We start from the raw sequence: 13,502 nt of genomic DNA on the forward strand, positions 1-13,502 counted from the left end.
ACAAAATATGCACACTCCACTCCATCACCACTCTGACAATGAAAACGGACTTTTAAAGTTCTTGATTACAGAAAAAAGAATCCTATTTTTACACCAACACCTTAAAGAAGACTACCCCTTGAAAAATATACCTGAATTCATCTTCCTACTGAGGGATGCCAGATTATACAGAAGACACTGCTAAAGTGGTTTCTACCAACACAGTAGGTTCCAGAAGCCTTTCTAAACCAGCCAATGGAATGAGGGCAGTTGGATTGTTTTGTCATGTGTCAAAGAACATGCAAACACAATCACTAAGTTGACTGGGGGGATATTATTTGAAGTTTATCAAAGGTATAACCAAAGATGAACAACCCAACATTAAGACACTACAGATATCACACACATCTGAATGAACAGGAGAGCAGGGAGGAGAGGACCACAGAGGTGGGTGTCAGGGACAGCTCCTCTACCAGCTGGGATCTCTGGGCCTCAGTTCCTTCAGGAGAAAAACACCAGTGCCTGTTTTCAGAGAGTTATCCTGAGAGCTGTATTGATCAGTGGGTATATGGTGTTCGGAACATGTGTAGAACAGATATTAGCTATTATTCTGATCGTCTTAGGCTTCCTTGCAATTACGGAGAATGTCATGGGAATTATTTACAATGGCACCTTCAATTCTAGTCCCTCGCGTGTGTTTTACTTTCGTCTTGAAATTTCAGGCAAGGATAAGAGAAGAATGTGAAGGCAAATCTGTTCCCAACAGAAGCAGTCTATAAAGTACAAAATTAGAAGCAGAATATAAACTGGAGATTCTACAATGAGGGGGAACTCAGCAAGTTCTCTCTTTTGCAACAACATCTGAATAAGCCCACAAGCCCAAACATGCAGCTATCTAGTGGTCAACAGATACTTTGGCCAATCTATTCTAACAGCTAAATATTTTAGGAAGAAGAGCTAAATCTCCCAAATTCCATACACTTTTAACTGGAAGGTGATAACAAGAATGAAATAGAATGACTGTAAAAGCCTTTCTAAAATGAGCATTCAAAATTCTTATACTTCTCATGAAAAAGGAATACACTCAGTAATTGGTCCTGATGTCTAATTACTTACAGAAATAACGGAATTGGATCTACTGCTCTAATGAATCTAATGATAATCCCATATAACAAATCAAGTCTGGTCACATAAGGGTATTTTTATTTTTACAACCTCTTCAGTGCATTCTCAAGGAAGTTACAATGTTTACAATCTAAATTTCTTTATGGGTGGATACCCAGTTTGTGTGTCATTTTTGGTATGGGTAAATATAGCTACATCTGATAATCTACAAATCTATAAGTCAAATGCACTGGATTTATGTTTTATTATTAAGAACTCTAGTACTAATATAAACCATTTTTCTATGGGTGATTATTTGGTGGTAAACCATATACATGGGTGGTCCTTCCCACACTTTTTTCCCAGACTATTTTTTAAAACTATAAATTTAACTGAGGATCCATAATATAAGCAGAGTTCTACGAAACTCACTACTGTATTTACTCTCTTGGAATTAGCAAGGATGCTGATATTATGATGCTTTTTCATGCAGATCCATAAAAGATGGAACATCAGGCATAAAAGCTGGTGTTCTTATTTTTTGTTTTGGGACGGGCTTTTTGGCTGCACCTTGAGGCTTGTAGGATCTTAGTCCCCCAAACAATTAAACCTCAGCCTGGCCCCAGGAGTGAACGTGCCAAATCCTAACCACTGGACCACAAGGGAATTCTCAATGGGAATCGTTTTAACTGGTCTGTTCTTAATTTGTTCCTTTATCCCTTTGCTAATAAATCTGAGACAAACGTTCTTACTAGAAAGCATACCAGAATCAGAAAACAAATAAATAATCCTGTTCACTCATTTCAGCCTGGTCATCTGTGTTTATTTTCTCTCATTTTCCAGACACCTTAAATTAACAATGAAAGTGTCAACTTATTATGAGGACTTAGGATGTTTAAGCCTACCATTTTTATAAAAAAAAAGAGGAGCATTAATAAATTACATTTTCAGAAAACCATCATGTCAGTTCCCACATTTACAAAAACTCACAACATGCACAGTAATATTTCCCCAACCTTCAGTATAAATACACCAACAGTCTTCTCTATAAACCCATCCCCATCTATTTTCATATAATTACTTCTTTACATGTTTATACTTTTGAACAATCCCATAAATAGATGAGGGAAAGAATACAGGCTCTGGGATCAAAAGACAGGATGCCAGCTCTAGCCTCAGGACATACACTAGTAACCTTAAGAAGTCTTAAGATGTTTGCGTTTCAAGGAATTCATCTGAAAGAGTTAATTTATAAAGATCAAACAAAAAATGATGTATGAATATTACAGCTGAATCCACTGAAAAACAGGATTACAGAAAAAATTCTTCCATAGACAGTCCTTCTATAATAGTAGAACACTTCCCCTTAGAAAATATAAAACTTTCAGAGCGCGGTATCACCTCACAATAAATTTTTTTACTAAGTTACATGCCAAGCAGTAAATATCTGTCTGGCAAAAGAGACCCATTTAACCAAAATGGTTAAAGGACTCATTCATCACTAACAAATCAATGAATTCCCTAAAGTGCTTTTAGAAATACATTCTACATTATAAATAGTATTTTTTTTGTAGCATAAACCCTAAGATTGACTATCACACAAGTACTTGTCCTTGTTTACTGAAATGTGCTATTATAATGTATTTTTGGAATATCTTCCTAAATAATCTAGGAAAATTCAAATTATGAAAAAAAAATTCAGGTGGTATAATCTTCAAATTCCTTTTATAAAACTGAAGATTAAGAAAGATTGTACAATAAGAAAAGTGTATGTACAGATAGGTAAAATTTAGTTTTCATTTGAATAATATGTCATAAGTACCCATGCTTACCAGTGTCATTGGCAGGCTCAGATGTGAGTGATTTTGGAGCTGGTGTGTTTTTGGGTCTGGCAGCAACCTGAGATGGAGATGGTGTGCTGTCCCCGTTAATTACAGATGAACAGCATGAGTTTTGTACTACAGTGTTTGTAGGTACATGATTATCTATCCCGTTAGTATCTTCAGCAGCCAACCTTCAAAAAAACAAACAAAAAAGATATCTTACTTCAATGAATTAAAAACAATCACATAACTTTTCATCAGAAATTTTGTAAGAACATTTATGAAGCTCTTAACACTGAAGCAAAATGATAGGTATAAAGAGTAATGAACAAGAGATATCTTGATTACTTTTTTAAAACTTTTTTTACATTTTACATTTTATTACATACTTAAAGTTCAAATTACTTTCAGTTCTAAGTGTAACCACACAGTAAATGTATACTGAGATATATAATCATACTGTCAAAAGTACCTCAAAGCAATGATCAAATTGTGTATTTTAAATATTTAAGTCTAAGAATATTAGATTTATTTTTTAAATGTCTGGAAATATTTTCAAAAAGGTCATGAAACATAAAAATCAATTCCAAACTGCTGAGTACTGAAAAGACCAAAAACGTCTTACGATATTGATCACAAGCTATTGCCAGCACTAAAATAATGAGTACATGATGATCACAGAAAACTAAATATTATATTCCAGAGTTAGAAGAATTTACAGTGTATTCGTTACTGCAAATAAATAAATATGTCTACAATTACAAAATCAAGCATTTTAAATCTTACAGGCAGGGAGTTAGGCAGTATCATGTAAGTAATCAGGAGAACTTTCCCAAATACACTGGTAAACCTATACGTCTTCTCCACAGAGCAGCCTTAATTTTTTTTCTTAGTTTAAAAAAATAAGTAAATCAGAGCACATCTCAGTCCTGCCCCACCTCATCTATCTCTCTGATCTATTTCTCTCCAAGCTACTCCTTGCCTACCTTGCAATAGATATATTAGTATATCAATTTTGTATGAAAATCATGCTGAAGAGTCTTCAAATGTTTATTACAAACTTTAGATAAAGGGAGTAAAATTATAATGACTTACAAGATTATCAAAGAAAGGTCAAACATATTCTAGAGCTAGAAGAATCTACAGAGCAAAAGGGCTTCTCCAATGGATCAGTGGTAAAGAATCTGCCTGCAGTGCAGGAGATGTAACAGACATGGTTTTGATCCCTGGGTTGGCAAGATTCCCTGGAGGAAGAAACGGCAACCCACTCCAGTACCCGTGTCTGAAAAATCCCAGGGGCAGGGGAGTCTGGTGGGCTACAGTTCGCAGGGTGGCAAAGAGTCAGACAGGACTGAGCACACACAAGCACGCACGCGGAACAAAAATCAACTAGAAAGAATCAGTGTCCTTGTTTTACTTGCTACTTCCTCTGCCTGGAATGCTCTTCCCTCAAATCTCTGCATGGATGGCGCATTTCTGGCCTTTTAATTGTAGTTTGAATGGCACTTCCACAGAGATGATTCCGCGACATTTCTCTTTATGAAGGGTTCCTTTACATTCCTGTCACCCTGTCCTGTGTTTCGATGACTTCATAGTTCTTATCACTATGTCCAATTAGCTAATTTCTTTCCTCACTTGTCTACTATCTACCTCTATCCTGCCAGAATGAAGATTCCACAGGAACAGGACTAGTATTCTTAGTGCTTGGACTAACACGCGCTCAGCAAGTGCCTGGACGAACTAACAATACTTTCCCTTGTCACCTACATATTTAGAATGAGATGTGTTCAGGAATTTTGGGCAGGTAAAGCTTTGGAAGGGCTGCCCAGGTGGCACAGATGGTAAAGAACCCGCCTGCCCATGCAAGAGACCTAAGAGACATGGGTTCGACCCCTGGGTCGGGAAGATCTCCTGGAAAGAGGGCATGGCGACCCACTCCAGTATTCTTGCCTAGAGAATCCCCATGGACAGAGGAGGCTGGCAGGCTACAGTCCATAGGGTCACACAGAGTCAGACACGACTCAACCAACTTAGCAGGCACACAAAGCTTTGAAATTTCTCTCAAGTTAATCTGATTTGTACACCCTTCCCTAAGCCACTCAGCAAGGATCAGTGACCTGGGAGACAGAGTAAAAGAATGCAACTCAAGTTTTCCTGGTGCTGTAGAACTAATCTTTGATTCAAAATGTATTGTTACATAATAAATAACATTAGTCTTTAGGTTGGTAGTGATTCAGGCTCCTTTAACCATCTAAAATTTCATTGCAAAAGTTATAATTTTTGATACATATATATATATGTATATATATGCACACACACATATGCACTAGAGCATTTTAATCTACCTAATTGCTGTATCCTGAAAGTTTGATTCCTGGGTCGGGAAGGCCCGCTTGAGAAGGCATAGGCTACCCACTCCAGTATTCTTGGGCTTCCCTTGTGGCTCAGCTGGTAAAGAATCCACCTGCAATGTGGGAGACCTGAGTTCCATCCTTGGGTTGGGAAGATCCCCTGGAGCAAGGAAAAGGCTACCCACTCCAGTATTGTGGCCTAGAGAATTCCATGGGGCCACAAAGAGTTGCACATGACTGAATGACTTTCAGTTTTGAATTTTCTCAATGTGAATAATCATGTGGATCTAAATAAATACATTTATTTAAGCCAAATATATATTCAGAAGACATACTGAGCTGATCAAGGGCTCTGTGAAGATCATTTAATAGCAATTTAGTATCAATATTAGCAACTGTAGATTAATGAAAGTCACACTTTGTCATATAACAGCATGATTTTTCAAATGTATTTCACAGCAATGTACTTTCACATGTTCATTCCATTATAATTGATCTATTACATGCTTTTATTCTAATTCAAATTATTTCAAACAGAAAGTCTCTATTAATTATCATCGAATGTGAATCTATGGGAGTTGCTGAGATGGCAGGATGACCTCTAAGGAGAGACCACAATCGGTGCAATATCTATCTTCTAGCAGTTACAGGAAGCTGCCAACTCAGACAGCAGTGAGATAACCACTTTTCCACATCACTTGACTCTATTTACTGATAAAATATGCCTAAATACAGATTTTTAAGAGCCATTTCCAATTTAAAAAAAAAGAATGAAGTTCTGACACTTCCTACAGCATGGATGAATAATATGCTAAGTAAAAGTCAGTGACAGAAGGTCATATGTTGTAGGACACTGTTTACAGAAATGGCCACAAGAGGCAAATCCACTGAGACAGAAGGTGAGTGGCTGGCAGGAGCTGGGAAAAAAGAGGCGTGGAGAGAGAATGCCCCAGGGTACAGTGTTTTTTTGAGGCTGAAGAGAATGTTCTGAAATGAGACACTGGTGACGGTTACCCAAATCTGCTAACCTAAAAAAACTACTGAGATATACACTTTATTCCAATAATATATCTCATTACAGCTGTTTTTTTTTAATCACTTTGATAAGAATTCAACCAAATAATACATTTAGATATAAGCTTTTAAAGTCTATGGCAAACTCTAAATGAAGGTTAGAAACTTCATATATGGGAAATGTGGTGTTACTTTGCCACAAACACCAAAATAAAACATGCTACCTGGTGGTTGTCCTTGCTGAAGGCTCTCTGTCTTCATGTAAGGCATCACCATTTTGCTGTACTTCTACTGAATGACAAAAGAGAAAGACACTAGGTTTTTTACATACTTCTTGATTTTTTTTTCCCTTCAAATTTTAAAAACCCAAACTTAGCTTACTGGCTGGAGATGAGCTGCCGTTTGTTATATTTTCTTGCTCAATCACCAGTCCATCAAGCACAACTGTTAATTCACCAGTTTGCACGACACCATTCTTGGTTTCCAAGGAAAGTTTTAACTGTTCTTTCACTTTTTCCACTAAGGGAGAGCGGAGAAGAAAAACTAATTTAAAAGCTTCTGTTATGTACAAAAACATGTTTCAGAAATCAAAACTATATATAAAAAATGACTCTTATTTAGTGCTTGATGGCTACGTGTGAAAGGAATTATTTGTGTTTTTATCTGTAGGCCCTTCTATACCACACCAAGATCACTTCCTTTCTCACCTAGATGAGTAACTCCTTTCCTTTCACCACATACTTTTGGAATCATCTCTAATTGTCCCTTTACACAGTATAACGTTCAGAGAAAATACAAACAATACAATCTAGACAACAAGCAAAATAATGTCCCAAACTTGCTCTATGGCCCACAGTACAAGGTAAGACTTGTGGTTAAGGCAAAATTTCTGCAGGAGACTCAAGAGGATTCCTTAATTCAGTTCAGGGACTTCTGGCTGTACTTTAAGTAGTCAAATTACTTAAAGCCTCAGTTTCCTCATCACAAAATGGAGATCATTTTGTGATGATCAAACTAGGAACTGTCATATGGTTCAAATGCAAAGTCACAGAGAAAATTCCACATCTGACACACAGTACATGCTTAATAAATGGCAATAGTTTACTATTTCTTTTTCATATAAGGCTAAATATTGATTCTTTATTATCGGGATATCTAATTCTTACTAAATGCAAAGTTATTTTGCTTTAACTTCTATCTCACAGAATATATATCAAAAGTATTAGTGAGTCCTTTATTATGCAAAACAAGTCCAGTTACTTCAATCTGACCTTCATTTTTAAAATCCAAACATATTTTTTACTAGACTATATCCTTGACTTTGGTTCCTCCTATATTTAAGATTTTTTTCCCATTTACCAAATATCTAGCACAAATACTTTAATTACCCAAGATAAGACAAACAAAAATCTGGAACCTCTAATCATTACGCAGGAATTCTTTGCAAAAAAGTTAAGGACCATGTAATAAACAAAGCCTTGTAGAAGACCTACCCCAACCATTTTTACCCCCATAAACCACAATTCCATTTCAAATCACAAAATCAATATTAATAAAACAGAAAAACTAGAGGAAATTTTAAAGTACCAAAGAAAAAACCCAAGCCTGCAAAAGCATGAATTTTAGTTGTATCTAGATTCTAGCAAACTATATCTGAAGAAAGTTATTGACCACCATCCTATTTCATTCATCTGCAATTTGGGGGCTTAGCTCTCATTCCTAAAATATTTAGCTAAGGAGATTCTTAATGGCCTTTCACTCCATAATGGCCTACGTGTGAAAAGAATCTAGAAAAGAGTGGATATGTGTATATGTATTCACTTTGCTGTACACCTAAAACTAACACAGCACTATAAATCAACTATACTTCAGTAACATTTTTTCTAAAAAGCCTTTTGAAATCCCTTTAAAGTGAGTCTCTTGATGGAAAATACTTTTTTTTTTAAATTTTATTTTTTACTGAAGGATAATTGCTTTATAGAATTTTGCTTTCTGTCAAACCTCAACATCAATCAGCCATAGGTATACATATATCCCCTCCCTTTTGAACCTCCCTCCCATGTCCCTCCCCATCCCACCCTCTTGGTTGATCCAAAGCCCCTGAGTTCCCTGAGTCATACAGCAAATTCCCATTGGCTATCTATTTTACATATGGTAATGTAAGTTTCCATGTTACTCTTTCCATACATCTCACCCTCTCCTCCCCTCTTCCATGTCCATAAATCTATTCTCTATGTCTGTTTCTCCACTGTTGCCCTGTAAATAAATTCTTCAGTACCATTTTTCTAGATTCTGTATATAGGCATTAGAATACGATATTTATCTTTCTTTTTCTGACTTACTTCACTCTGTATAATAGATTCTAGGTTCATCCACCTCATTAGAACTGATTCAAATGCATTCCTTTTTATGGCTGAGTAATATGTCATTGTGTATATGTACCACAACTTCTTTATTCATTCATCTGTCAATGGACATCTAGATTGCTTCCATGTTTTAGCTAGTGTAAATTGTGCTGCAATGAACAATGGGATACATGTGTCTCTTTCAATTTTGGTTTCCTCAGGGTATATGCCTAGGAGTGGGATCACTGGGTCATTTGGTGATTTTATTCCTAGTTTTCAAGAAAGCTCCATGCTGTTCTTCATAGTGGCTGTATCAATTTACATTCCCACCAACAGTGCAAGAGTGTTCCTTTTTCTCCACACCCTCTCCAGAATTTATTGTTTGTAGACTTTTTGATGATGGTCATTCTGACCGGTGTGAGGTGATAACTCACTGTAGTTTTGATTTGCATTTCTCTAGTAATGAGCGATGCTGAGCATCTTTTCATGTGTTTGTTAGCCATCTACATGTCTTCTTTGGAGAAATGTCTGTTTAGGTCTTTTTCGCACTTTTTGTTTGGGTTGATTGTTTTTCTGGTATTGAGTTGTATGAGCTGCTTGTATATTTTGGAAATTAATCCTGTCAGTTGTTTCATTGGCCATTATTTTCTCCCATTCTGAGGGTTGTCTTTTCACCTTGCTTATAGTTTCCTTTGCTGGGCAAAAGCTTTTACGTTTAATCAGGTCCCACTTGTTTACTTTTGTTTTTATTTCCGTTACTCTAGGAAGTGGATCATAAAGGATCTTGCTTTGATTTACATCATTCAGAATTCTGCCTATGTTTTCCTCCAAGAATTTTATAGTTTCTGGTCTTACATTTATTTCTTCTTTTCTGATCTGGATTCCTGTTTCTGTTTCTTCTCGGACAGCTGTAGGTAGGACTTCCAGAACTATGTTGAATAATAATGACAAAAGTGGACACCCTTGTCTTGTTCCTGATCTTAGGGGGGAAATGCTTTCAGTTTTTCACCACTAAGAATAATGCTTGCTATAGGCTTATCATATATGACCTTTACTGTGTTGAGGTAGATTCCTTCTATGCCCATTTTTCAAAAAAGTTTTAATCATAAATGGATGCTGAATTTTGTCACAGGCTTTTTCTGCATCTATTGAGATTATCATATGGTTTTTATCTTTCAATTTGCTAATATGGTGTATCACACTGATTGATTTGTGTATATTGAAGAATCCTTGCATCCCTGGAATAAATCCAACTTGATTATTGTGTAATGAGCTATTTGATGTGTTGCTGAATTCTGTTTGCTAAAATTTTGTTGACGATTTTTGCATCTATGTTCATCAGTAATACTGCCTACAGTTTCCTTTTTTGTGTTGTCTTTGTCTGGTTTTGGTATCAGGGTGATGGTGACCTCATAAAATAAGTTTGGAAGTGTTCCTTCCTCTGCAATTTTCTGAAAGAGTTTTAGAAGGACAGGAATTAGCTCTTCTTTAAATCTTTGATAGAATTCTCCTATGAAGCCATCTGGTCCTGGGCTTTTGCTTTCTGGGGATATTTTTGATCACAGCTTCAATTTCAGTGCTTGCAATTGGGTTGTTGATCATTTCTATTTCTTCCTGGAAGACTGAACTTTCCTAAGAATCTATCCATTTCTTCCAGGTTATCTCTTTTATTGCCATAGAGCTGTTCATAATAGTCTCTTAAAATCCTTTTTATTTCTGCATTGTCTAGTGTAACCTCTCCTTTTTCATTTCTAATTTTGTTGATTTGATTCTTTTCTCTTTTTTTCTTGATGAGTCTGGCTAAAGGTTTGTGACTTTTGTTTATCTTCTCAAAGAAACAGCTTTAAGTTTCATTAATCTTTACTACTGCTTCTTTCATTACTTTTCCATTTATTTCTGCTTGGATCTTTCTGATTTATTTCCACCTACTAATTCTGGGTTTTTTTGTTCTTCTTTTCCCAGTTATTCTAGGTGCTAAGTTAGGCTGTCTATGCGGTGTTTTCCTTGGTTCTTGAGGTAGGACTGCACTGCTATAAGCTTCCCTCTTAGAACTGCTTTTGCTGCATCCCATAGGTTTTGAGTTGTCATGTTCTCATTGTTTTGTTTCTGGAAATTTATTGATTTCCCTTTTGATTTCTTCAGTAATCTGTTGGTTATTTAGAAACGTGTTGTTTAATCTCCATGTGTTTGTGTTTCTTACAGTTTTTTCTTGTAACTGATATCTAGTCTCAACGGAGAAGGCGATGGCACCCCACTCCAATACTCTTGCTTGGAAAATCCCATGGACAGAGGAGCCTGGTAGGCTGCGGTCCATGGGGTTGCAAAGAGTCAGACACTACTGAGTGACTTCCCTTTCACTTTTCACTTTCCTGCATTGGAGAAGGAAATGGCAACCCACTCCAGTATTCTTGCCTGGAGAATCCCAGGGACGGGGGAGCCTGGTGGGCTGCCGTCTATGGGGTCGCACAGAGTCGGACACGACTGAAGCGACTCAGCAGCAGCAGCAGTCTCATAGCACTGTTGTTGGAGAAGATGCTTGAAACAATTTCAAATTTCTTAAACTTACTGAGGTCTGATTTGTGACCCAAGATGTGGTCCATCTGGGAGAATGTTTGATGTGCACTTGAGAATAAGGTGTATTCTTCTGCATTTGGATGGAATGTCCTGAAGATATCAATGAGATCCATCTCATCTAATGTATCACTTAAGACCAGTGTTTCCTTATTAATTTTTTGTTTTGATGATCTGTCCATTGGTGTGAGTGGGGTGTTAAAATCTCCTACTATTATTGTGTTAGTGTCAATTTCTCCTTTTATGTCTGTTAGTGTTTTTCTTATGTATTGAGGTGCTCCCATGTTGGGTGCATAGATGTTTACAACTGTTACGTCTTCCTCTTGGATTGATCCTTTGATCATTATGCAGTGTCCTTCCTTATCTCTTATAATCTTCATTTCAAGGTCTATATTGTCTGATATGAGGATTGCTACTCCACCTTTCTTTTGCTTCCCATTTGCATGGAATATATTTTTCCATCCTCTCACTTTCAGTCTATATATGTCTTTAGGTCTGACGAGGGTTTATTGTAGACAGCATATATACAGGTCTTGTTTTTGTATCCATTCGGCCAGTCTTTTGGTTGGAGCATTTAATCCATTTACATTTAAAGTAATTATTGATATATATGTTCCTATTGCCATTTTCTTAATTGTTTGGGGTTGATTTTGTAGCTCTTTTTTCTTCTCTTGTATTTCTTGACTATATAAGCCCCTTAACATTTGTTGTAAAGCTCGGTTGGTGGTACTGAATTCTCTTAACTTTTGCTTGTCTGAAAAGTTTCTGTTTTGTTTTTATTTCTCCATGAATTTTGAATGAGATCCTTGCCGGCTACAGTAATCTTGGTTGTAGATTTTTCCCTTTCAGTACTTTAAATATATCCTGACATTCCCTTCTGGCCTGCAAAGTTTCTGCTGAAAGATCAGCTGTTAAGTGTATGTGTTTTCCCTTGTATGTTACTTGTTGCTTCTCCCTTGCTGCTTTTAATATTCTTTGTGTTCAGTCTTTGTCAGTTTGATTAGTATGTGTCTTGGCATGTTTCCCCTTGGGTTTATCCTGTATGGCACTCTGCACCTCTTGAACTTGATTGACTATATTTCCTTTTCCATGCTGGGAAACTTTTCAACTGTAATCTCTTCAAAAATTTTCTCTTACCCTTTTTTTCTCTTCTTCTTCTGGGACCCCTATTATTCGAATATTGGTGTGTTTCATACTGTCCCAGAGGTCTCTGTCCCAGACTATCCTCAGTTCTTTTCATTCTTTTCACTTTATTCTGCTCTTCAAAAGTTATTTCCACCATTTTATCTTCCAGCTGACTGATTCATTCTTCTGCTTCAGATGTTCTGCTATTGATTCCTGGTGGCTCAGAGGATGAAGCGTCTGCCTGCAACGCAGGAGACCCGGGTTTGATCCCTGGGTTGGGAAGATCCCCTGGAGAAGGAAATGGCAACCTGCTCCAGTATTCTTGCCTGGAGAATTCCATGGACAGAGGAGCCTGGTGGGCTACAGTCCACGGGGTCACAAAGAGTCAGACACAACTGAGCTACTTTACTCACTCAGAGTATTTTTAATTTCAGTAATTGTGCTGTTCCTCTCTGTATGTTTATTCTTTAATTCTTCTAGGTCTTTGTTAATTGATTCTTGCATTTTCTCCATTTTGTTTTCAAGGTTTTTGATGATCTTTATTATTGTTATTCTGAATTCTTTTTCAGGGAGTTTGTCTATTTCCTCTTCATTTATTTGGACTTCTGTGTTTCTAGTTTGTTCCTTTATTTGCATAGTATTTCTCTGCCTTTTCTTTTTTTTTGTTTTTTAACTTACTGTGTTTGAGGGTTCTTTTTCCCAGGCTTCAAGGAAAGCTGAATTCTTTTCTTGAAGAAGGTTGAATTCTTTCTTCCTTTTGGTTTCCGCCCTCCTAAGTTTAGTCCAGTGATTTGCCTAAGCTTCCTATAGGGTGAGATTTGTGCTGAGTTTTTGTTTGTTTTCCCTCTGATGGGCAAGGCTGGGTGAGGTGGTAATCCTGTCTGCTGATGATTGGGTTTGAATTTTAGTTTTGTTTGTTGTCTCAATGAGGCGTCCTGCACAGGGTGCTACTGGGGCTTGGGAGACACTCGGTTTTGTATTCAAGTGGTTCTGTTTGTGTGAGTTCTATTTGATACTCCCTTATTTGATGCTCCCTAGGGATTACTTTGGAAGGAATGATGCTAAAGCTGAAGCTCCAGTACTTTGGCCACTTCATGTGAAGATTTGACTCACTGGAAAAGACTCTGATGCTGGGAGGGATTGGGGTAGGAGGAGAAAGGGACGACAGAGGATGAGATGGCTGGATGGCA

At 37.0% G+C, this 13,502-nt stretch overlaps 1 protein-coding gene across 6 annotated transcripts in view; it reads right to left on the reverse strand.

Moving 5' to 3' along the window:
• Positions 1-13,502, reverse strand: part of WWP1 (WW domain containing E3 ubiquitin protein ligase 1) — a 139,468-nt gene that overhangs the window by 59,559 nt on the left and 66,407 nt on the right. For all 6 annotated transcript variants that reach the window (XR_008200604.1, XM_052652077.1, XM_052652074.1 and 3 more), the window contains exons 6-8: positions 6,653-6,790; positions 6,496-6,562; positions 2,916-3,097 (exon numbers count right to left, since the gene is read on the reverse strand). Coding sequence is in view for 5 of the 6 variants with exons in the window: in XM_052652077.1 (XP_052508037.1) it covers positions 2,916-3,097; positions 6,496-6,562; positions 6,653-6,790 (387 nt within the window). In the remaining variant the exon portion in view is untranslated. The remainder of the gene's footprint in view (positions 1-2,915; positions 3,098-6,495; positions 6,563-6,652; positions 6,791-13,502) is intronic.

The sequence above is a fragment of the Budorcas taxicolor genome, chromosome 14 (assembly GCF_023091745.1).
Source record: "Budorcas taxicolor isolate Tak-1 chromosome 14, Takin1.1, whole genome shotgun sequence".
Lineage (NCBI taxonomy): Eukaryota > Metazoa > Chordata > Mammalia > Artiodactyla > Bovidae > Budorcas > Budorcas taxicolor.